This window comes from Triturus cristatus, chromosome 6 (assembly GCF_964204655.1).
Source record: "Triturus cristatus chromosome 6, aTriCri1.1, whole genome shotgun sequence".
Classification (NCBI taxonomy): Eukaryota; Metazoa; Chordata; class Amphibia; order Caudata; family Salamandridae; genus Triturus; species Triturus cristatus.
The window spans coordinates 1,381,788,126-1,381,814,198 of record NC_140589.1 but is presented as its reverse complement, the minus strand read 5'-3'; the positions used below and the strand labels follow the sequence as shown (position 1 = coordinate 1,381,814,198).

General features: G+C 45.1%; 1 protein-coding gene across 3 annotated transcripts in view; it reads left to right on the top strand.

The window, feature by feature from the left end:
* Positions 1-26,073, top strand: part of CFAP36 (cilia and flagella associated protein 36) — a 537,779-nt gene that overhangs the window by 20,929 nt on the left and 490,777 nt on the right. For all 3 annotated transcript variants that reach the window (XM_085612386.1, XM_085612387.1, XM_085612388.1), the window contains exon 2: positions 12,353-12,417. In XM_085612386.1, coding sequence (XP_085468512.1) covers positions 12,353-12,417 — 65 coding nt within the window. The remainder of the gene's footprint in view (positions 1-12,352; positions 12,418-26,073) is intronic.

Here is a 26,073-nt window from a genome sequence, read left to right as displayed (position 1 = left end):
CAATCAGCGGTTATCAATCAGGGGTTTATGAAGCGCGCTATTCACCCGTGGGGGTCTCAAGGTGCTGGAGGGGGGGGAGGGGATGCAGCTCCTGGTCAGTCGAAGAGCCAGGTCTTGAGGCTCTTCCTGAAGGTGTGCAGGTTGAGGGAGCGTCTGATGTTGACTGGGAGCTCGTTCCAAGACTTTGCTACAAGGTAGGAGACGGCTCTTCCGGCTGCTCTGGTTCTGTGGGTGCATGGGGTCTCTGTCAGGGCGAGGTCGGCGGAGCAGAAGTTCCTTTTGGGAACGTGGAAGGAGACTCTTTCGTTGAGGTATTTGGGTCCGATGTTGTGGAGGGATTTGTAGGCATGGGTGAGTAGATTGAAGGTTACTCTCTTCTCGATGGGGAGCCAGTGAAGGTCTCGTAGGTGCTGTGTCATGGGCTCGTGTCGCGGGGTTCCGAGGACGAGCCTGGCTGCAGTGTTTTGGATGGTTTGGAGCTTGTGCAGCAGGGTTTTGTTGAGTCCGACATAGAGGGCGTTGTCGTAGTCCACTCTGCTAGTTATGAGTGCGTGGGTGACGGTCTTCCTGCATTCGAAGGGGGATCCACTTGAAGGTCTTGCTGAGGATGCGGAGGGAGTGGAAGCAGGTGGAGGCAACGACGTTGATCTGGTGGGTCAGGGTGAGGGAGGAGTCTAGAATAATGCAGAGGTTCCGGGCGTGGTCCGTCGGGGTGGGTTGGTTTCCAAGGGCAGGGGGCCACCAGGAGCTGTCCTACGCGGTGGATGAGGGTCCGAGGACGAGGACCTCTGTCTTCACCGAGTTCAGTTTTAGGCAGGTGTCGCTCCTCCAGGCTGCAACGTCTATCATTCCCTCTTGGAAGCTGAGTCTGGTGTCTTTGGGGTTCTTCGTGAGATAGAGGATGAGCTGGGTGTCGTCGGCGTAAGATACTATGCTGAGCCCATGCTATCTGACGATGGCGGCAAGGGGGGCCATGTAGATGTTGAAGAGTGTGGGGCTAAGCGAATATCCTTGGGGTACTCCACAGTTGATCTGTGTAGGTTTGGAGAGGAAGGGAGGGAGTCTGATCCTTTGGGTTCTGCCGGAGAGAAAGGAGCGGATCCAGTCAAGGGCGGTTCCTCATTTTCCGGTGTCGTGGAGTCTGGCTGCGAGAGTGCAGTGTGAGACGGTGTCGAAGGCTGCGGAGAGGTTCAGTAGGATGACTGCCGCAGTGTGGCCCTGGTCGAGTAGCATGCAGATGTCGACTGTGGCGGCAAGGAGGGCAGTCTTGGTGCTGTGGTTGCTGTGAAAACGGGATTGGGAGAAGTTGAGGATGGCGTTTTCTTCAATGAAGGTGGTCAGCTGGGCGTTGATGAATCTCTTGGTGACTTTGGCTGTGAAGGGAAGGAGAGAGATGGGCCGGTAGTTTTACAGGTTCGTCGGGTCGGCCGAGTGTTTCTTGAGGAGGGGCTTGACCTCTGCCTGCTTCCAGTTGTTGGGGAAGATGCCGGATTCGAGGGAGGCGTTGATGGTCCGGCCTAGTTTTGGTTCTATGGCTGCGGCGGCTCTGTGGTGGATGTGCGGTGGACAGGGGTCCGTGGGGGCTCCTGAGTGGGTGTTCTTCATGGTCGTAGAGGTATCTTCAGTGGTGGCAGGTTTCCAGGTGGTGATGGTCGGCTGGTTGTCGGTGGTTTGGGGGGGTGATGTCAGGAGTCTGTTCGCTGAAGTCATCATAGAGGGCCTTGATTTTCAGGTGGAAGTAGGAGCTGAGCTGGTTGCACAGGTCCTCAGATGGTGTGACGTCCGTGGCTTTGCTGGGGGGTTTAGTGAACTGCAGTATGACTTTGAAGAGTTCTTTTGCGTTACTTGAGTTGGTGTTGATTTTGTTCTTGATAATCTTTCTGTTGGAGGCTCTTAAAGATGATTATGTTTAGTTTAATATTTTTAATTGTAAAAATCGAAAGCCCTGAACTATCATGTACGTGAATTAAGGATCTAGGTATACCTGACAAGTGTGGTAGGATTAAAATTCTGACAAAGTGTAGTGTTCAAAAGTGCAGTTTAATTAACTTACATGCTCTAACTATATGCTCTTAGGTTTACATTCAGGTACTGCAATCTCTCAATATTAATGGTGAAAAGAGTTTGTAGATTTTTCACAAAAGCTTGCAAGCGTAACCAGCGCAGATTTAATGTACCAATGCCCTGGCAGGCTGAAATGTATTGGACATATGTAACGTCTTGCATGTTTGCAATGAACTCTTTGCACAAACAGCTCAAAGCCTGACTCGTATGCCGATTACACTAGCAAGATATTGTGGAGACTACTCACTCCCGTGACATGCACCACTACTGACAGAGTCTTACAGGGAATTTTGTTTGTGACGCAACTACTTGATTAGTTGTTCGATTAGATTGTGTAAGACTTCTTTACAAAACTGTGAATTCATTACTATGCATAGTACGCTCTTCCGTTTCTAATGTAAAAAGAAGACTGTTTAAATCTTTGTGAGAGTTGAAGTAAGATCTTGGTCTACCCTGATGTATTTATGGAAGCGGGGATGTGAGTATTGCCTTCATCTACTCCATGGTGCTGCTATGTCTATTGGTTTATTTAATGTTTTCATGCCTAGTATTGTTCTATTTATATAAACCTTCTTTTTGTAAAAATAAACTTTGAGTTAGTTAATAAGGGACATCCCTCCCCTCGAGAAAGAATGCCGGGTAGCTGGGCCCTTATGACCCACAATATTATAGAGTCTTCCCTTGTTTGTCAATTACAGCATAAGAAGTCTCCAGAAACGTATTATAACATTTGGATGGCACACTAGCTGCTTATTATTAGCCATATTCTCTTTTACCTGCATTTCCCTTATCTTTTATTATTTTACCTGTCCCTCAGATGGCTTGCTCATTAATTTATGAACCATATAATATTCAGTCATCTCTTTTTTTACTACCGAGTTGAGTAATATTTGACTAGAATTTTAGCAATTTCCAAAGGGTAGCAAGTGGTTTTTGCATCAGCATTTTGGAAACATCTACATAGATTGTTTTTTGATGCATTAACACTAGACCCATTTGTTACTGTGTTCATTTTGATGGGTGTAGAGTCTGTTCACTTCTCAGTTATTTCTCTCAGCTCTGATTGACATCTGCAATCACTGGTATGAATCCTTTTGATATTATTCCAGTGAGGTTGCTCACCTGCTTAGTGCTCCACTTCTATCTTTAACCATTGTAGACCTTTTCCCTTTAAATTCTACTACTATGTGTGATATTTTTGCCTCCTCATTGACACCTAAATGAACTCCCCTACGGTTTACAGAAATACCTCCCAGAGGTCAGAGTTTTATACTTGTATATGGCATAGAAAGATGTGTACAAAGATTTTCTGTGGCCTAAGCCAAGTTAACACAATTGGTATTTTTAAGGGCAATCTCACAGCTCCTAGCTGACAGCATACAAGGCTCTTGTTAAAGGTTACATTATCCTAGCACCTTCAAGACCACAGTGTCCCTGAAGTAGAAGACATCTATTATACTCTTGATTATGGAACTCGTCCAAAATTGATACAAATAAAAATCGATCTATGAGTTTGATCCATATGTATCTTAGTTCATCTTCATCAAAGGCATGTTGGCATTTTGTCACATAGATGCCTCTATTGTTAATATGATTTACCTCCTGACCTTAGGCTTTTCGGTCGCATTTCCAATTCATGATCATTTGTCAGCAGTGGTTTCTGACCCCCTTAATATATATCTAGCATTTAAGCATAATACAACATTGAAGTTATTTGACTACACCTTGAAGGGATATTGTATGTGTATTAGGAAGACAACGTCTAGGAATTGTATCCGTGTTTCCCTTAGGTAATCAGCAGGTTCTTTCACCCTAAAACAGCTATTGAATTTAATATATAGATGGCTTGACAATTGTTTTATCTTGAAACTGGTGTCTCAATGTTAGAATGAAGCTACGTGACATTTCACAAAGCTTATCAGCAACTTGGGGACAAACTGCAGCTCAGATAGTTTTGGAAATTGAAACGGCCAAAGGGGAAATTATTGTAGACATGCTGGGTATAGTTTAAGAATTCCAGGAATTATTTAAACAGTTGTATGCTTGTGAGCACACCAGATCTGAGATTCACCAGACAAATAGTAAAATGTTTTTAGATGCCCTACTCTTTCTCTACATGATCCGGCCGAGTTAATGTTTCCTGTTTCTGTGCAAGAACTGGTCGACACTATCAATTCGGCATCGGCGTAATGCCATGTGAAATATATCCAATACTAAACCCAGTGATAAAACCAATATTTTTGCTGATGGTCAAAGAAATCTGGGAAGGAGGATCTATACCAGACTCCTGGAACCATGCTCGTATTATCACTTTTTGTAAAAATAGATAAACTTCCAAAGCTTATAAAATCCTACCAACTCATATCTTTATCATTTCTATGTGCTGACTATAAAATATATACCAGAATTAGTACAGACAGGCTTGATAAAAAAATAACCAGCTTGATTTCACCCCCCTGGCAACTCAGCTTTGTCCCAGGTAGAGATACCATTGCACATACCAACCTAGTAGCAATTTTGATAAATTGGGCCGAAACTGCTCAACTGCCTCTGTCAGTTGTAGCTCCATATGCCGAAAAGAAGTTTGATAGGGTGGAATACCCATTTCTCTAGGGGATCATGCTACAGCCGGGTTTCCCTTCACCTTTCAGAAAGGCGATTCAGAAAATATACTGCCAGCCTCTAGCTACAGTATCAGTTAATGGCCTGGACTCCAAAAATGTCTCTGTTGCTAGCGGTAATAGACAAAGATGCCTACTCGCAGCATGTCTTTATTCACTGTATATTGAGCCATTTATTACATCGTTGATAGACAGTCAGGGTACAGAACGGATCAGAGTCCCTAGATTCAAATTCAATGTGCTGTTTTATTGACTACTCTAAACCCTCAGCAAAGATTACCAGTGGTCCCAGAAGTATCCGCTGACTTCTGTGCTCTTTTAGGAAACTAACTGAATATGGGGAAGAGAGAGTACCCCGAAGCAGGACATTACATATGCTGTGCCCAATATTATCTATTTCGGTCTCATACTTGCTACCACTTATGACGAGATCCGAGGCGAAAAGTTAACTTGGAGGTTCCTTAGATGCTCAAGAAGTAAGAAGGGAAACTGATATCTATGATAGGGAGAGCAAACATTATTAAAATGATACTACTCCCTAAAATACTATATCTATATGGAACACTACCATTATACTGCTCTCATTCATTCTTTACAGCATCTAATTACTGCTTTTTATATGGGTGCACAAGAAACTTCGAAGAGCCTTGAGATTTCTAGAACTACCACTTGGCAGCGGGCTTTGGGTCATACCCATCTTCAATGTTTACTACTGGGCAGGACAATGCAGAAGATTATCAAATTAATTAAAGAACAGGCTTCCAATATTGTCATTAAAGAAACAATATTGAAGCCACCACATAATGTACTCTTGTTGCAATTTTCAGACCCCATTCACTAGCCAAAATTCGTGTAGTAGAAGAATCTTAGAAATTTGAGTAATTTATTTGAAGGACACATCTAAATACAGCTATTGCTGCATTTTGGTTGTGATGGCCTCCAAAGCCCCTCCCTCCCGTATACAGGGGAAACGTGCATGTGCAGCAAAGGGCTCTGGCCTAAAGTCACACCCTCCCCCACCGGCTCTCCCTACTTCCATTGACCTAATGCTCCAGAAGGCAATTGGAGTTGTTACCTCCGAAATTGAACAGACTGAGAGGCGCCTTTCTATTACTCCGGAATGTCTCCACCTTAACCAGTCTCCTTCGAACGACTGTGCAATTCCTATTGACTTGAACTGTGGTCAAAATGAGGTTCTTGCTGTCTCTGATTTGCCCACATCTTTAAATCCCGCGTCTATAACTGAGGGGTCTATTACTAAACTAAGGAAGGAAAAACTAGCTACTCGGGGGGGGGTCTAAAGGAAAGAAATATAGAGGGAGACCTGCTCAAGGTTCTACCTCTACCTTTTCTAAATCTCCCCAATCCCAGTCCTATCCCCTTGGGCTCATGCCCTCCTTGCGGATCTACTTGCTCAGTGTCGATTGATGGTGAGGGAAGAGCTTGCCCCCGTTTTACTCAAACTCCATAATAGCACGTCCATTAATAACACATTACAGGTTCATCCTAACCATGAATTTAGGCCTACCCACCCAGACTCCACCACAAATCTCGGGCCTTTGCCTATACAGAACTTAATTCCACCTTCGACTCTGCAGTCTCACGTAGCCCTTAACTTGATCCAAGATCGACCTCCTCTAAATCCTGTAGTCCTCAGTAATAAACACGTTGCTACTTCAACTAATGGCCAGAGAATGGTTGGTTCATCTTCTTATATCTTACATAACAATACTCATCCTACTGTACCTCAAACAGTAAGGCAAGACGTAATACCAACCAGACATGCAGTTGATAAATCTAATAGTCCTTTGTCATCTCCTCTAGGGAATGCAGGGGGGGTCAGTCATTTGCTTCCACAAACCCGTCTTCCCACAATCAATCTACCCCCGGAAGCTGCTCCTTATGTATTAATACTGGCAGGCTTGCCCGAATTGAAGCATGGCAATAGAGAATCTCATCTGGAACTACGTAACAAGAGTTTGTTCTGGCTGGCCAAAAACAAGCAATTTCCATACAGCAAGGCTGATGATATTCTGTTGGTTAGGCGGGTTGCTTGGGTGGGTCCTACACACAAGTCTTTTCCTGGGGATTGTGTGATTATAAATTTCAGATCCCCAGCAATCATTCGAAGTATATTAATGCAACATCCAACTATAAGGGATTCTTCTTCGAAAATTTGTGCTCTCACTCTTGATTTCTTTTATCCTTGTCCCTGGAGGACGGGTGCCCCCTTTTCTCTATTTAATCCTGAAGGTCGCGTTCCGCCCTCGCAGCCCTTACCTGATAATCTGCAACACCATACTACTCTCTTTAACCTACCTGTATCAAATCGTTTCGCTCCACTGGAAGATGTAGATTGACTCATCAGGCCAGTCAATCTGTTCCCAGATAGCCATTATCTAGGCACATTGACTAATGACGGGGACTCCATTGCTATCTCTCCAAATTCAGACACAAGTAGGCTCGATGCTCTTGGGGGTCACCCTTATTTTCTACCTTCCTCTGTTGCAGGCTCCCAATTGGTGAAGGGTATTATCAAATTAGTGAACGATAAGGCCAGTACTCCTCCTCCCCCTGCACCTGTGGAGTTAAGTTCCTCAAATACCAATGGCCCTGAACCTTCGGGAATTGCTAACAAACTCTCCTTTTTGTCATGGAATGTAGCGTGGCTCCGCAACAAGATGGACTTACCAGACTGGGGTTCCTTCATCGATCAGTTTGATGTTTGCTTGCTCCAGGAGACTTGGCTCAGGGAACACTTTTCCAGGTTGGGTTTTCTATCTGTTAACAACCTGGCTTCAACCGCCGAGAGGGGTAGACCTTTTGGGGGCATGACTATCCTAATCGGTTCTCACTTAGGTTGTACTGTGTCTCATGTAGATATTTTTTCTCCTGACATACAGTGCGTTAGACTCTCGTTTCTCTCCAAAATTACTCTGACCCTTATTAACGTATATTCTCGGCCTACTCATTCTGGCAAAGAATCGCCTTTATTGGATACCTTAGACAAATTTATTTCAACAGTACAGGGCGAGACTATTTTGATTATTGCTGGAGACTTTAACTGCCAGTACGAACCCTTGCCGGGTTTTGCAGAGTCTATCACCTCAGAGGAGGACTCACTCTGGTCTATTCCTGACCTCCAAGTTCCACCGATCAAGTCCTGGTCCCCTCTTGCCCTCCAGCTGAACTCTATTACTCTCGCATACTCTTTGAGAGCTTGTAACGGCGCTCCCTATCAGACTTGGAGGGTAGATCAACCTTTAATCGTCCTGGCCAGTCCTCTCGTATTGATTATGTTCTGGTTGAGACTAGGACCTGGCCTAGGGTAATAGACTTTAAGGTCCTTCCCCGCCATGATAGTGACCACGATGCCCTTGCTCTTGATATAAGTTTCCCTCTGATAGGTTTAAAACAGAGGAAAGAGCTATCAATCGTGGCACCCCTCTTCTTTCAAATGACAGAAGAAGACTTAAATGGCCAATGGTCAAAAGATCTCCCGATAAAATGACTATTCTATATCAAGCTGTTTACCAGGCACTTTCAGAACTAATTGCCTACTCAGATCAGTGCAATGATTCGTACACTCAACAGATATATTATATCCACTTGGGCCTAGTGTCCGCCCTTGCTGATACACTAAACCCTCCATTGGTCAAACCAGGCAAGCCCAAGCAACTCCTTACTTGGTTTGAGCATAATTGTAAGACTGCAAAGGGGGCACTTTTGGCTGCTATCAAATCTATGAACAGATTACTGATAAGGCAAAAGAGATTGCATTATAAGTCAGTGTTAAATGAGGCTAAACAGAATTGGGACAACAGTAAATGGGATGCTATAAAATCTGCACTTGGGACCCGGGACATGAGGGAATTCTGGTTAATAATCAGAAATGGAAGTGGGGTAGGCCGTAAAGCAGACGACCCTAATATTGCCCCAGAGAAATGGATTGAGCATTACCAACTCCTGTATTCCTCTCCAATTGTCCCCAACCCTACTTCCAATTCCTCTTCTCATCCTCTGTCCCAGAACGTTGAGACTATATCAGTACGCTCTGTATCTAGCCCCACTCATACACTTACTGAAGCCTCCCACTTTAGAGTCACTCTACTAGAGGTTGAATCTGCTATAAAAAGGCTTCCTGCTGGCAAGGCGCCTGGGCTTGACAACATCCCCGGCGACCTCTACAAGGACCAAGTGGCCATTTGGGTCCCATACCTTTGCTACCTATTTAATGCTATAATTATGGGAGCCAAAATTCCGGATACCTGGGCGGAAGCTGAGATCATTCCAGTTTTTAAAAAGGGTTCTCCCTTACTCCCGGTCAACTACCGTCCAATTAGCCTGATCGATGTTAGTCAGAAACTCTTTTCAAGTATAATACTCAATCGGCTACAGACATGGATGGTTGACCATTCGATTCTCAGTTGTTATCAGGCAGGTTTTAGGGATAAGATATCTACGGTAGACCAGCTACTTAGGCTTCTACTTCTTTATTGGAAAACCGTTAGAGTGGAGGGTGGCAGCCTCTACTTAAATTTTGTAGATCTCAAATCTGCCTTCGACCTGGTACCTCGTCATATTCTATGGGCAGTGATGGAGGATATGGGGGTCCCTGCTAATCTTCTCAACATCATTAGGCGAGTTCATTCGGACAACTTTGCACAAGTCAGGAGTGGCAAATGGGGTGCTTTAACATCTAGATTCCCAGTTTCGAGAGGAGTAAGACAGGACTGTGTTTTGGCCCCCACTCTGTTCTGTCTCTTTGTGAATGCACTTATTACCCACCTTAAAGAGGTCAAATACATTGATGCCCCAAAATTACTTAATGATCAGGTGGTTGCACTAATGTTTGCAGATGATACCCTTTTGCTATCCAAATCGCCTATGGGTATCCAACGTGCCCTGGACAGTTTTGCCAACTTTTGCCACATAAGGGGATTGGAGATTAATACACAAAAAACTAAATTTATGGTCTGCAACCCCCCTAAGACCAGATGTTCCAAAACCTCTCTGAATGGTATAGTACTGGACAGGGTCACTGTGTGTGAATATTTGGGCATCACCTTGACTGACAGAATGGAATGGGGCCCACAACTGGCTAAAGCCAAATTAAGACTGGAACTAACCACAGGTGGTATATTAAGGCTCCACAGAGAGTCCTCCACTAAGCCAGTCGCTCCTATCATGGAAATATATAGTTGCCAAGCACGTGGTGCTATTTTGTATGGCGCTGAATTGTGGGGCCACTCCTCGATTTATGACATCGGCAGGACGGAAAACGTATTTTTTTAGATCATTGCTGGCTCTACCTTCTAGCACCCCTCTTATCCCTATCAGAATGGACTTGGGCATTAGATCTATTGAAGAACTTGTCTCCTTACGACCTTTATTGTATTGGCGAAGACTCTGGGGAACCCCTGAACTGTTGCATTTCAGACTTGAAACCCAAGAGCTGTTGTCACACGTGGGAACCCATAAATTGCCCTGGTTTGCTTTTATAAAGAATGCAAGTGTGAAACTGGGCATCCCAGGTTTTTGGTCCAATCCTGCCTCATTTTGTGCAGAGATGTCTCGTGCCGACTTGGTTAACCTACATCGTAGGCATAGCATTTTGACCATTCTTTATAATCCTGGGCTGGGTTCACTCACACTCGACTATCTTAATCAGAAAACGTATTACAGAGTAGAGCCATTTCTTGTCGAGATTGTGCCGTTCTCTGCGAGAAAACTGTATCTACAGTTTTGATACGGTACACTCCCATTAAGGGCTTTCTCTTATAAATGGTCGAATGATAAATCCATGGAATGTCCGGTCTGTGGGGGCAAGGAAGCGTCTGTCGCCCATGTATTTTTTTTCTGTAAAGGGTACAAATTAATACGTCATTGCTGGCTTGTTCCACCTTGTAGAAATCTTGGGGTTAGCAATTACAAACAGGCACTCAGTATATTACATACCAACACTTCCACTCCCATAGTTTTTTCGGTCTCACGTTTCATTAATGCCATGTGGCGTAGGAGGAAAGCCTTCTTATAAATTCATGAGATCCCTCTTCTTCGTTGACAATTCAGGGAAATTTATCCTTCTCTATCTTTTTTAATTTTTTAATTGTAAATAATCTGTACAATTCAATTTTAAATTCTGTTTTTATCTTTGTGTATTTGGTATTGATTTGTCTGAAATCCTGTATCTTTGATGGTCTTTGACCGAAATAAAGATTATTTGACTTGACTTGAAAAATACATCCAGGTACCAAAAATCCCTGGATATACTACCCTGCAAGGGATTTTAGGGGACCAAAGTGAGGTACCCAAAACCTCCCCATGGATAATTAATTTTCAGTTTGTTCATCAGCTATTTTCTTATGGTGCGCTTAACTTTCAGACAATTGATGAAGAATTCAATATACCATCTACCACATTTTTCCGATACTGTTTACGATTGATAAAAGTAAGGACTTGGCACTTGACTGCATCCTAAGATATGTACCACCCTGTTGGACCATGATTCTCAAGAAGTTGTTTATTATCACATCTTTTTGGAACAAGCACAGGGTCACTTAACTTTATGGGCACAGAAATGGTTTCAATGGCTGTTAACTGAGATTACTGAATAAAATGATAATAGAACCTTTTAGCATGGTTCTTAAGGCATGTACTGTCATTAAATATCGACTGCAGCATTATCAGAACCTTTTTGATTTTTACATCACTTCTACTAAGCTGAGCAAGTGGTATATTGCGAAAGTCACACATTGTGTCAGATGTAAGTCACAAGAAGCAGACATGATACATATGTTTTGAAATGCCCTGGGAAAACCTACTTTTAAAAATCTCGATCGTCACAGATGTCAGCATCAAATATGACACATAATCCATTATTATGGGCTATAGCAGGGACACAAACAGCCGTTTTGTTTTTTTATCCATGTTGATTACATGTTTACATATTGCACATACCTGGAAGAGTACCGCTCAGTCGGAGATGTCTATCTAGTTATAAGAAGTTCTCAATACTTATAACTTTGAAAAGCAACGAAGTACAAGTAGCCATTCTAAAAGATTTAACAATGTATCCGGTCATGTACCAGTTAATTCTTTTGATTTAATGAAATAAGAAAGCCCTTATAATGCAATGTGTGAATGTATTGATCCATTGACTGTTTAATTTATATCTTGATCCCTGACATACATTGATTATATTTGTTGCATTTTTATGATCCTCCCTAAAATAAATAAGTAAAGATTATTGGAAAGAAGTGTCTTTAGTACCATTCAAATAGTGGAAATGTTTATGTAATCCTTTGTTTATATATTTAGCAAACGTATTTGAAAACAAAACCGAAATTGCATTACTGGTATGTCGTTGTACAGAATTGTACAAGGCCATTTTTACACAATTCTTCCACTATGAGCACAAACGTACGTTCTCCAATGTATATCTGAACATGTTCTACTTTCGTACTTAATTGACATTCGGGTGTGTTTAAAAAAAAGTTTTCAAACCTCTAATGTGGAAAAACTCTACAATATTTTCTTAGTGACCTTTAGAATGTGCCTTCAGTCAATTCAGATTTTTTGATTCTCGAAAAAAGAATTGATCACATACATATTTGTATAGTTCTTTAATTCTCTATAGTTGTGTTAAAATGCTTTTCTTTCTCCAGTTTTCGATGACGAAGACGAAAACAAGCTATCTTACACTGAAATTCATCATGAATATAAAAAGCTGGTGAGTTTTGTTAGTATGTTCTTTTTTGCTTGTTTTTGTAAAATAATTTACCCACAAATAAGTTTTCACTTTAAGCGTTTGCTATATTGCATTTCTGCAAGTAGCTCTAAATATGGTTTATAGGAGTGAACTATAGACCTTAAGTTTTAAATATGCAATCATTTGTGGTTGAAACTGGTTGGTTGTGTGTACATTGATTTACCGCTTAATATATAAAGCCAATCTGGTTCCACAAGTGTGTTAAATAAGTAAGCTGTTCTTAACCTTTTGTTTTATGTGGACGCCCACTAAATCACTACTGGAAGCTGGGTACACTGGCCTAAACACGTTCTGCGATTTGAACCACAAAACAATACTCAAAAATTCGCAAAAAAGTGTACAAAATACAAAAAAATATTATTATTGGGAAGGTTGGAGCTTTTCAAATTGCGGTTTTATTCCTAAAAGTGGAAGCGATATGCTAGACTCAAACATGTCACTTTCTTTTTTTATGCTCGTAAACCATGTTCTCTTTTTGTCGGCGCATAGCAGTGCTTCACTTCAGGCAACCAATTAATCATGCTAGATTCTGTTTGCTGTACTTGCTCTGCCCCCACAAATAAAGCTAAGGAAATTGTTGGGACACTAATGTCCCCTGTATGGTAACCAATGTGTCACCACCTTTACCCTGATTGCCCAACTATGGGTGAAACTAGTATCCTGACTTTTATTTTGGCCCTGGTTCATGCTAACCTAGTGTGTACACATCAGTCTTGGCTTGTCCCCGACAATGCGAGGACCATTACCTCTTCTGTGACTTGGAGGGGTGCACCAAGCAGGCTGTCATATTTGGCAGTGAACTACTGTCCTTGCCCCGAGTACTTCCTATAAAGTGGAGATGGCAATATATTGTGAATTTGTAGAGTGACCACACCTTTTTCTCTGTGTCTGTGAGAGTGTGGTCTGTTGTGGTCCATTGACTCATGTAAAGTTCCACTGTAATGTAAAACCCAGAACTTTGCACTTAAATCTCAAGTGCATGTCTTTGCTGTGCATTTGTAACACAAGTATGATAATGAAAGCATGCCCTGTGAAACCCAGAACGAGAGAGAGAGACAGAGAGAGACAGAGAGAGACAGAGAGAGAGAGAGAGAGAGAGAGAGAGAGAGAGAGACTCAGACTCAGACTCAGACTCTGTGCCTGTGTACACACTTGGTAAGTAGGACCCATTTTGGGCGCCCCTGGTTTGACATAGCACAAGATGATGGATGAGGATAGCTTTCCCAGACAGTAGAAGTGTTTTTCCTGCATCCCTTTTTATGTTTTTAGGTCTCGCCTACGGAGCGCGCATGCGCTGCATAGGAGGAGACCTCTTGTAATCGATTCGGTTTTTCTGCCAAAAACGTGCACGCATTGCATTGCTTTCAATGGCAACGCGTGCACGTTTGTCGATTCCCTTGCGGGAGCGAGGTTTGAAACCATCTGTTTGTAATTAACTTTCAAACAGATGGTGCTCCAGCTTGCTCCCACAAGGGAAACGCTGTGTGTGTGGCTTTCCCCATCCAGAACTAGGGATGTGCTGCCACCTTGTGGCCATTAACAGCAACATGCCAAAACCGGAAAATGCTCTTTTGCCTGGAGCCAGACTTACATTCACCGTTATATTCCTTCCCTCATTTGCACCGTATGCTCTTGCCCCCCACTTCTGCCCCCTGGCAGACTACCCTCCCTCGCCCGGGATTACCCACAATTACCCATATGGGAGCAACTGTAGGAACACTGGTAAGACCCTTGAACATGCAAATCTAGCTTTGCACATCACCGGTCAATGTTGCAGTGCAATGTTCCAGGTTCAGCCTAACGTGCGCAACAAAACGCGCGAATGAGAAGCACGCTCTGCATTGTATTAAACAACCTGAGCCCGAGCACTGAAGCGCTAAGTCGCAGACAAAGACGACGAGAGACAAGCTTAGTGATTTATAGGGTAAAACCAGAAGAGGGGGCGGAGGTGAGGCCGACAAGCCGTCGCGCTGTATGCTTACCCACGCTGCCACCGGGATCCTAGCAAAGCAGGCACAATTCATAAAAAATGCATGAAAATTACAAACTGCAGAATCAGGTTTGTGCATTTTTAGGTCTCGCCTGGCGATAGCAGTGTAAGTGATAGCAGCGCATGCGTTGCTCTCGCCATGCGAGTACCTTTTGCAATCAATTCTCCCAAAGGCATACATGCACGCGCCGGCATGGACAAAGATGGCTGCTCTCGCCATTTGTCTAAAGCAAACAGCATGCGCGTGTCCGTACGGACTGTGGATAGTCCGACACCATCTTGCAAAGCTTTCATTGTCATGGCAACGAAAATGCCGCTTCGCGTATGCAGCTTGCTGGAGTTCGCTGTATGCACGCGCATGGACAAACAGATCAGATGTGGACAGCCCGACGCCATTTTGAGCGAGGCACCTCTTCACGGACACCACTCTCGGATTATTTCTATATTTCTTAACTTGCAGGTCGTTGAATGCTGCACTATGCTTTAAACACATGCCAATGTGCACGGGGTCTCCAAGGAGTGTCAACAGAGACGACGGCTCAGATGGTTGATGCGCCTATTAGAAGAATATTGTAACTTCAGGGTGGCAGGTTTGACGCCCAGCAAACCGAACCAGGCCTTCATAAAAGTATATCACGCGTGAGATGTTTTTGCAATAATAAGCATGTGTGTGCCTGGTGGTATCCATCTATCGGATTTCAGAGTTCCCCTTAGATCACTGCACGCTGCCAGGACCCCCTAATAGCATGTGATTGCAGGCCCAGCCTCGTTATGGGCGCCTCACTACTGTGCTTACACGCTGTCTGCCTGCCCGATCACCGCATCTCGTGGGCCATAGTGCCCTGAATCAGCCAAGTGGCTTGCAATACGCTTTATCTCGAGAGCTACCGTGTCAGCCCCCGAAAATAACAACTGGCCCTTTCGGCACCCTGTACGAATGTAGTCTGTACCTATGAGTGTCGAGCAAAACAAATTTGTATGGTATGTATGTCTCCGGCAAAACTTTAAAACAGGGCCACTGTGAAGTGAATTGTTGCAATCCTGATTGCTCGTGGAGTAGGTCTGGTCTGTGCATATCACTTCATCTCTCTCAGGTTTTACGTCCTTTTTTAGTAAAGTTGGGAGCTCCCGGGGAGAAGCGGAAACCCGGCTTCATTTGCTGTGTATAAAAACTGACTATTCTAAGTTCGAAACTGCCTAAAGACCGTTCTTCATGTGTATAAATGAAGGAAAGCCAGGTCCAGAAGAGTTTCGTGGAGCCCCCGCCGGCCGTGGCCAATGCTGGCGTTGCCGAATAACAGGCCGCTGCCTAGTGTTTGATTCCACCTTGCATGACCTCACGCTCTGCCTTCCTATTTCACTTTTGGGAGTTCTTTTTCACCCCTTCTACCCTTGTGTCACTGCTTCCCTGTCTTTCCCTTTTCTGCCTCTCTTTTTCTCTCTTGCTGTGTGGTGATGAACAAGTCACGGGCTCCACAGTGAGTGCGGACGCCCACCATCTGCAAACAAGAGGCGCTCTCGTTCACGTACTTCCGCAGTGTTTTGGGGCCCCTTCGTGGCAGTAACAGGGAACTCGTGTGTATGTGGTTTAGATCTGTTAGGAGTATCCCTTCTGCCACGACACGCGCTCCGCTGCCACCTAAAGGTTCATCATGGTGCACGAGGTGGTGGGGGTGCCCGGACCAGTTAGGAGTGGCTTTGCATCCAAGTTGCAGATAGCGTAAATAGACTTGCAGGCCTCCGACACGTCTGCATAGCCTCTTTATCCGTGGGAGCCGCCCGTGTGATAGATGTGTTGGAATGTAGTATGTACGTTTGTACAGCACTGCCTCCCATCAGTGTCTCTGTGTGTGTCATGTGTGTGACCAGCACGGTGCCCGTGCCGTCCTTCTGTATCTCTGCATCTGATGTCTCTACCTGTCAAGCCCCTGGCCAACCATTACTTGTGTGTGCCAGTGCCGCACTGCCCTCTTCTGTACAGATCCCTGCGCTGAGCAAGCCACGCGCCCGGGTACATTCTCCCCACGCTCTGCATCCGTCCGTGTCTGGATCCCTGCTGCTGGTTCCGGGGTATCTGCGCCCACTCTGCTTGTGTGTGCCGGTGCTCGAGCTCGTATATCTCGCCCCCGCAGTCTGCATGTGAGATGTGTGTGTACGTTGCGTCTGGCTCCCTCTACCTGTCCGCGTACGAGGTGCACCTCCTATCTGAGGGTAGCCGGGGCTTCCGTCCCATTCCCGATCTCTGGCACCCATCTAAGCGTGTGGGGTGGGTGTGCACCGCATGTATACTGTGTGAGCTCATTTCCATGCACTGTATAGCCGTCATGCCAGTCTCTAGTACACAGCACTGCCTCGCGCCCTTTACCACCAGTGATGGAACTATATCAGTTGCACAAAGTTGGTATTATACCGGGGATTGCATTGCCTTTGTGGCTGCCCGTGTACCGCCTATAGATGCTTGTAGACCTCCACGCGTGTGTATAAAACACGCCCGATCTCTCCCTAGCAGTGTACATGTAGGACGCGTGCAGGACAGAGGAGGGGATGTGGTCTGTCGGCTAGACTGCCGACTTTGGTGCTGGAAACCAGAGTTCGAGCCTCGGGGTTGCGTCCACATCCTGTGATTCTGGGCAAATCACTTAATCTCCCCGTGCCTGAATGTGTAATGTAAATACGGTGCTCATGTAAAGCGCTCCAAAACTTTTGGGTCAAGTAAAAATGCAATAGGTCTCGCCTTTCATTAAGTTAAAGCCATTTGCTTTCCTGTACAATACCATTAGCAAAGCAAATGGCTTTAACTTAATCAAAGGCGAGAACTATTGCATTTCCAATGCTTGTTTTTTTATTGTGGTAAAGTACCTTATCTGATCAAATGTATTAAAAAGGGCAGTATATTACTTTGAAAGATTTGCAATAAAATGGCAAAGCATAATCAAATACACCAGAAAAAGGCATCCATTTAATCAATCATCCCTGATCGGCAATCAAAATCTAGGTATACAGGTGTAAAAATCTCCAATTCACATAAAGTGACCGTGCATTCTCATATTTAACTATGTTCTTCATACTAACACCTCTTTAAGCTTTTAGTATAACACATAAAATGGCTGTGGTTAATTTGTCAGTTCTTATAAGCCCAACTCCCCCATTTCTTGTGAGTATGTCAGCAGGCTATTCATCCTAGCATGTTGCCAACATTCATGTTGACTCATTTCCTCATTTTAGTTGCCCATTCATCCTGGGACTTGCTGTAGATTTCCAGTAAGTTGTTATCAATGAACAAGCACACAGCATAGCTATGACAACAACTTTTTTTGCATTGTCATCTGCAAAGGGTGCCAAATTAGTTAAACCCCGAGTGGCTTTTTTGGTAATACTGGAATAGCCTATTGAATGTTTCTAACTGCGTCAAAGATTATGTTGCAAAATACTGCCAAGACGTTGCAAGACTAAAACATGTTCATCCATTCTCTCGCTAGAAGACATCTGGAAAATGCATTGGTTGCTGAGGAAAACATTTTGCTTATGGTTTGTGATATATAATAAAGCGTTCATCCATTCAAAAAAAACAAGCCATGTTAAATAATTTCGCCCCTATCAAACTAGAGTAGGCAAATCGGAAGTAGCTTTCCTGAGTAGGCAAATCAGAAGTAGCTTTTTCACTGTGTTTTTCCTTTTGTATTAAGATTTTTATTGATAATAGAACAATCATCACTTACAGATCATTGTGATACACATTTTGTAGTAGGAAAGAGAAGCATGTTATAACATATGCAACAACACAATCCGGCATTACATTTCAGTGATTCGTCTTTGTGACATTACATTTCAAGTTCTACGATTGGCGAAATGCAAAGTTCCCCGCGGTAGGCATTCCAGGCCCCCCACTTTTTGTCCCACCTCTTAGGGTATCCTCGAGTTTTGTGGACGTCTTTTTCGGCTACCATACATCTGTCCATTTCCACCACCCATCCAATTAACACGGCTTATCCGCGGCCCCCCATTTCATAGCAATGGCTCTCTAAACCTGGGTGTTCCCCAGGGTGGTGAATTGTTGTTCTATTTCTGTGAGATCATTTGCCTCCCAAATGTTCAGGATTCCCAGTGGGGGTGTCAAGACGAGTGGTTTCCCTAGTGCCTCTTGCGTCTTGTTTGTAGCTCGCTCCCAAATGTGTCATATGTGGGGACAATCCCATAGTATGTGATAAAATGTGGCCACTTGGTTACATCCAGGCAAGCAAAGCGCATCCTCTCGAGTTCCTATCTTGGCCAACCTCACCCCAGTGAGGTATGTCCTATGGAGTATCTTCAGTTGAATCAGTCGGAAGTGTTGGTTAATGGCAGCCTCTCTAGGGGACATCAAGGCAGTTTGCCAGTCCTCATCATCGAGCTGTCCTAGATCTAATTGCCATCTGTCCCTGAGTGTAATAAAGGGGTCTGATAGGTTATTACACAGCTTACGATATGTAAGGGAAATGGCCTTAGTCAGGAGGGGTTCAGACAGAAGTCGATCTTCCAGAGGGGATGTGTCAGGGATATTCGTCAGGTCTGTTAGGGCTGTATTAGGCGCGTGTCGGATTTGTAAATACCGGAAAATCTCTTTGGGTGCCAGTTCGTGTTTCACTTGTAATTCTTTAAATGTGAGTAATTTCCCCTTCTGTAGAAGGTCCCTAACAGTGGAGATCCCTATTGTGTCCCACCCTGTCAAATCCTGCTTGATAGCATAATAATCCCAGTTGTTGAGATGACCATAGAGGTATAGCCTTTGTCAACTTCCCCTGCCAACCCAAGCGTTTGTTAACCAAGTGCCAGATGGAGGTCCTGTGAGCCATTGGACCCAGGTATCTACCCTTGCGGGGTTTGGTGTATAAGGCTCCTAGGTATCCCTCACGTCCAGTCTGAAATCTCTCCAGCCGGTACGCCGGGTTCGACGGGGGGCTGTACAACCAGTGGTTAGTTGCCACTAACTGTGGTGCCCAATAATAAAGGCGTAGGTCTAGGTCTGGGAGTGCAATGCCTCTGTCGTACCAGCTCTTAGTCAATTTCCCTAGGGCAATACGTGGTATACCTCCATCCCACAAAAGTGTCCGAACCTCTGCTTCCACACTGACAAAATACGAATCGGGGCTAGGGTATGGGCCATTTTGGAGTGAATAGAGGAACCTTGGCAGTGCCAGCATTTTAAACAGGGCCGCTCGACGTAATAATGACAATGGTAGCGATCTCCAATGTCTGACGTCTTCTTTAAATCTTTGCAATGGGGCGATAAGGTTTTTGTCATAGAAGGTTTTGGGGTCTGGAGTGAAGAAGATCCCTAGGTATCTAAAGCCTTCTCTGGTCACCTCCATATTACATCCTTTGGGTAGTCTGGGCGTGGGGCCATGAAGAACAAAAAGTATTGATTTTGCCCAATTGATGGCATACCCGGAGTATTTTCCAAAGTTGGTAAAAATATTAAGAAGATTGTGGATCGAGGCGTACGGGGAAGCTACATATATTAGGATATCGTCCGCGTATAGCGATATTCTATCCTCAGTGTCTTCGTCCCATTTTAGGCCTCTCAAAGTTATGTCTCGCCTTACCCATGCCACCAGCGGCTCAACAACAAGCGCGGAGAGCAGAGGGGATAGGTGGTAGCCCTGTCTAGTTCCTCTGCGTAACTTGAACTCCCTGGAAGTACGATTATTCACCCGCACCTGTCCGCTGAGGTCAAGATAAAGCAGGCAAACCCAGGCTATAAACTTGGGGCCAAAGCGTGCAAGCACTTCAAAAAGATGTGGCCATTCTATAGAGTCAAATGCAATGGAGGCATCTAAGGACTTAATTACTGCGTCTTCCTCCACCCAGGGTTGCCTCGCTAGTACATTGTTCACCCGGCGAATATTTAACGCTGTGTTTCGTCCAGGCACAAAACCAGATTGGTCTGCATGGACTAGGGAGGGCAGAACAGCGTTTAGGCGGGAGGCTAGTAGCTTCGCTAGGATCTTAGCCTCCACATTTATTAAGGAGATCGGTCTATACGATCCACAACAATCTGCCGCCTTCCCAGGCTTTCGTATCACTACTATAGACGCTAGTCTTTGATCTGGTGGCAGTCTGCCCCTCTCGAGGCTTTCCGAGTACATAGGGTTGAGATGGGGGGCTATTTTCCCTGCCATGGATTTGAGGAACTCTATCGGAATACCGTTAGGCCCCATCGCTCTCCCCGATTGTGCACTAAAGATGGCTTTAAGGAGATCTTCCTCTGTGATGTCAGCCTCCAAGTCGGCTATCTCAGTTGCCGACAAGGAGGGCAGATTACTGTCCATCAATAATTGCTGGGAGTCTTCCGACGTGTAAGTATTGGGGGGTGTGTACACCGTCTCCAAATGACTCGCGAACATGTCTGCAAATTCTTGCGGGTCAGATATATTCGCCCCATTTGCGGTGGTTAATTCTGGTACCCATCTGTGCTCTTGCTCCCTACGCTCCAGCCAGGCCAGCATCCTACCCGCTCTTTCCCCCATCTCGTACACCCTGTGTCGTGTGGAGAGTAGTCGCGCCCTTGCCTTTTCTCACACAAGGGCTTTATATTGACATTTAATAGTCAAGCGGTGCGCTATGGCCTCACTAGGCGAGGAGTTATGGATTGACTCCAGCTGTTGTAGTTCACTCTCGACCTCAAGTATGTGTTCGTTGAGACGTCGAGTATAACCCATTTTTAGCACTAAAGCATGACCTTTTAACACTGCTTTATACGCCTCCCAAATTCTCTGCGCCAACTCCACCGACCCAAGGTTTTCTGTAAAATAGTGGTCTGTCTGTTCAGCTAGTTGTTCTTTTATATCAGGTGTCTTAAGAAGCCACGGACTTATAACTATTGAGCTACTCTGTTTCTGTTGGTGGAAGGTAATCGACCCACACCGTGGGAGCCCGCGGGGATTCTGAAAGTGACCCACATCCGTCAGGAGTTCAAGGAAGTAGTCTATGCGGGACATGCTCGTGTGTGCATTGGAATAGTGGGTGTAATACGTCCTGTGTGGTTGCAGTGAACGCCATATGTCCGTCAATTCCATGGCCTGAGTGAATTTCGCCATGAGGGTGTTTAGTCTGGTATTTGGACGCTGAGGATGTCTATCGTGTCGTCCATAGGTAAGTTAAAATCACCCCCTATTATCAGGATACCGCCCGGTAGGTCCAACAGTAGTTTACTTAAGTCGTTAAGTGCCTCCTTTACCAGTGCAGGGGGAGATACACCAAGATCACATTCAAAGGTTTCTCTTCACAGGTGGCCTCCAGAACCGCAAATCTGCCTTGTGGGTCCACCCATGTGCGGGTGGGTGCAAGTGCCAAGCCCTTGCGCACTAGGATTCCAGTCCCCCTTGAGCTAGAAGTAAATCCCGCATGAACCAATAATTTATAACCCCACCTATTGAGGGCCTTGCAACTGTTACCTATGAGATGGGTTTCCTGCAACAGGACTATATCTGGTGCATGTCTCTTTAAGTACTGTGAAACTACTCCCCTCTTTATTTTGTCCCCTAGCCTGTTAACATTCCATGTCAGGGCGGACAGTTTTATATCTGTGGTAGTAGTCAGTGTGGAGTAATGATGCAATCTAAGGTGCGCAGTCGATATCCCCCCCAATAGGGGAGGGGAACCGAGTCATCCAGGGCATCTGTTTGTTTCAGTAGGGACTGGGTATCCGATATGGGGGATCAATTAACTGTATGTCTCGTATATGGCATCACTCGGGATTGGTCACAATTTATCAAGCCAAGTAGAATTCTCTTTGTATTGTGATAATTAACAGTAACAAACAATAAACTTCCAACCATCCCTCCCCTCCCCACCCTGCCCCCCTCCCAGTGGATTTCAAACTACCCACCCCCCAACAAGGCAGAGTGCCTGTCGCCCCCCGCTCCCATATGTGGTTGCCTGGTGTACAATCTTCCCACCCTCGCCGTGAATGAAGGATGGATCCATGTTACACAATAAATCAATAAAATCCTCGTGAACCCCTCCGCACTTTCAATCGGACATGTTTCAGAGTGCTAACAATTCCACCCAGAGTGACAATGATCATCCCCCATTAGTCTACTAGGGGCCTCCGTTTTACACCCTATTTCACGCCATACCTGTATTTGCTTGACAAGGTCCCAAGTGTCCTTCAGATTGCAATATTCAGCATTGGTCTACCTTCTACCCTCCCCTCCCCCGAGTCTGAGGTGTTCTCTTTCCGAGCTGGATCTTCTCGAGGCTGCACTCCGCTGTTCAGTGGATCGCCACTGGTCCTGTCGTGCCTACTGTTGTTTTGTTTCCCCGCTCGTCACCATCCCTCCAGCCAGTCCCAAGTGCCTTCTGGGGATGAAAAGAACCAGGTCTTTCCTTCCGATTCAACCTGGAGTTTCGCCGGGAAGAGCATAGAATACTTGATTCCTTTGTCCCGTAGCGCTTTCTTGACCGTTATGAAACTGCGTCGCTGGGCCTGCACTTTGGTTGTAAAGTCCAGGAAGAATGTGATTGCACTGTTCTCTATTTGTAAGGGCGGTCGAGCCCGGGCCATTTGGAGGATCACATCATGGTCCCGAAAGTTAAATACCCTTGCGATGATAGGTCTCGGGGGAGCCCCAGGTTTGGGCCTCCCCCCGGGGCCTTGATGGGCCTGTTCAATGGAGAAATAATCGGACAGGCGTTTCGGCTGAAGCTTGTTCGTTACCAGTTCTTCCACTAAGAGATCCGCAGTAGGCCCCTCTGTTCGCTCCGGTACACCCAGAATGCGTATATTGTTTAGTCACGCCCTTCCTTCATAATCGTCGAGGAGGCCTTGCATTTTCGTCTGCTGGTCTCGGAGTCGGGCTACTTGCTGTTTGAGGAGGTCAGTGTCAGACGTTAGTGTGACTGTAGCGTCCTCCACATCTTTTACTCTGACATCCATTTTGCGTAGGTCCGCTCTGATGAGGGAGATCTCGATGTTGACGGTGTCAATTTGTGATTCTAGAGATGTTCAAACTCCTGGTATGGCTTCCATGACATCCTGGAGGGTAGGGTCAGACTGAGGAGATTTGGGAGGAGGGTTGATTGCCCCACCCTTGGCTGTTGTGTCAGTGTCTTCGCCTGTTTTCCCCCATGCGAATTTATCTAGCGTCTTTTGGTCCTGCGTTTTAGGTCCCCTGCCACTGGCCATTGCGGGGTATGGGCGCTTACTGTGCAGTCCTTGTATCGGTATTCGCCGCCGCCTGCCCAAGGAAGGGGGAATTACTGTGTCCCTCCCTGTTGGCCTGTCGGGCTTTCCGAACAAAGAGACAATTGTATATCTGTATAATTGTAAGTGGGTCCTACTGAATTCTGCTCCTGGGACTTCCAAATGGCTGTTGATAACAAGGTTTGATACCCTTTTGTAGGCGAATGTAGGAGCCCCTCCTCGACTTGTAGTTCTGTGGGTTTGGTTTAGGGTGGATTCTGGTGTCCCACAGCGACTTCCCCTTTCTTTCGCCCCTGCTGGCCTGTGTTATCGACCCCTGGGGCCTCTCTCAGCTTGGGCTGTCAGCGACCGTTCAGGCCCTCAGCGGCACCGCAATAAAGCAGGTTGGGTATGTGGCTTAGTGAGGTGATATTCTGGGCCCGCGGAGATCTTCGGTTCCCGGGGGGTTCTTGCGCCTCTAGGCATCAAGCCGGAGCCTCAATTAGCAGTCAGCCGGGGGGGGGTGGGACGCGCCCCGCCCTCCACTTGCAGGCGTCACCCCCCTTTATCTGAATGATACGTGCACGGCTCCCAGCAAGTCTCAGGTCAGTTATGGGCTGCTCCCGGACCCTCGAGACACTTCCTTGCCGCTAGTTTCTGGCTCACTCACCGCCGCAGTCAGGAACATTGGAGCAGGCCACCATATCATTTTCTGCGGTGCTCCAGGGGCGATCATAATCGGCCCCATAGTTGTTCAACTTTCCTGTTCACGTGAAGCCGTTTCCGTTCTAATTTATCAAAAAAGAAGAATCTAACTTACAAGAATTAGTCAAGAAATAAAATAAAAATACGGGCCGACTCTAGGGCGGTGCGACCGGTGCCATCGCACCTGCTGCTGGCTTCCTGGGGGCGCCATGATTGCACGTTTATTATGTTTTTAAAGCACCTGCTGCCACATTCCTTTCCTTCGGCAATTACCAGGCCTCACAAAAATGTAAAGCTAACTTGTGATTAATGTTTTTCGTGAAGAGAGATTGGAGTTTTATATAGTTGATGTTTTTACTTATGTGAAGGTAGTGCAGAGGGTTTGGTTAATATGCCTGCTGCAAAAAACGTGTACCATGTAGATTACAGAGTGCATATAATCTAAATAGATCGTCAGGTTACTGCTTTTAAAAGAGACATCCTTTTGTTCCTTGCAATTGATAACTTAACGTCCTAATATAGAACAATGAGGTATTAACTTTCGTCATAGAGCTGCATACACACTGCAAAGTATACATTAGAGCATAGATTAATGTTGCAAAAAGGGTTACTTTGGGTAGAAGTCGATTCTTTTTTTTTTAAAGAAAACTCCCAACAATGCTGTTTCTTTTTAGACTCTGAGTTTGTGCTTCTCCACGCCAAACACTCCTAAACTATACGGCCTACCAGTATGGATGACACATGACTCCTACACTTTTAGTCCTTTGGCTTATGTAACATTTCCTATAAGCTGATTTACACACCTATGTTTGATCGTCTCTGTGTAATGTGTGTGTGATTCAAAGTGCTCAGACATCCTTTACTGTTATGAGTGACGCTATATAACTAATTCAATGCATCTGAGAGAGAGTGGCTATGGAGACTTGGTCGCTGTTAAAGGGTGCTAGTGAGAGATACCCGTGGTGGAGGTGGTCATTGGGGGGGGCGCCAACTAACATTATCGCACTGGGCGCCACCAGCGCCATGGCCGGCCCTGATTAGTGCTATCCATCCAGTGACTGAAATGGGAGAGAGGTTACCATAGCTGAAGAAGATTTAAAGTCTTTTTCATTAAGGGATCATAATGACTAAATAATAGATTGTCTGGTTCTTCTGGATAGAGAGCACTAAATTATCTTTTAGGGTCTTTTTAAAATAATTTTCCTTTACTGTTGATGGCAGATGTCAGGACGTTGTATTAAATAATAGACATTCATTTTAGTTTAATTAATTTTCTAGCCCTCAACCACAGTGTATGATTTATTTGCTTGTAGGGCTGGATAGAGTTTTATATTTGAAATTCTAGGAAGGGGTGTTGAATAAGTGTTGTTCAGACGAATGTATTGAGCCAGTGGTTAAACGGAAAGCACAATCCTGACTGGTTCCCCTCTGAAGACATATTTGCCAGGCATATTGACTATTGACATTTACTTGTCCGGATGCCCCTTGGTATAGTGTGGATACTCGTGAGCAGGGGAGAAAACAGATTTTTGTTTTGAAAATTGGGAAGATTTCAAACTTGCGAGATCAAGGTTTTTTTACACGTCTTACAGAATGACTGCTGCTGGAATTGATTCTTTAGTGACCACATCAATGAATTCAGACATGAAGTGAGTGCTGGTGCTTAGGCTCCTACCAGTATTAAAACTAATTTGGTCTTTCGAAATAGGATGAGGAGCACTACTGTTTATGAGGGTTGCCAAATGTTTTGTAAATATAT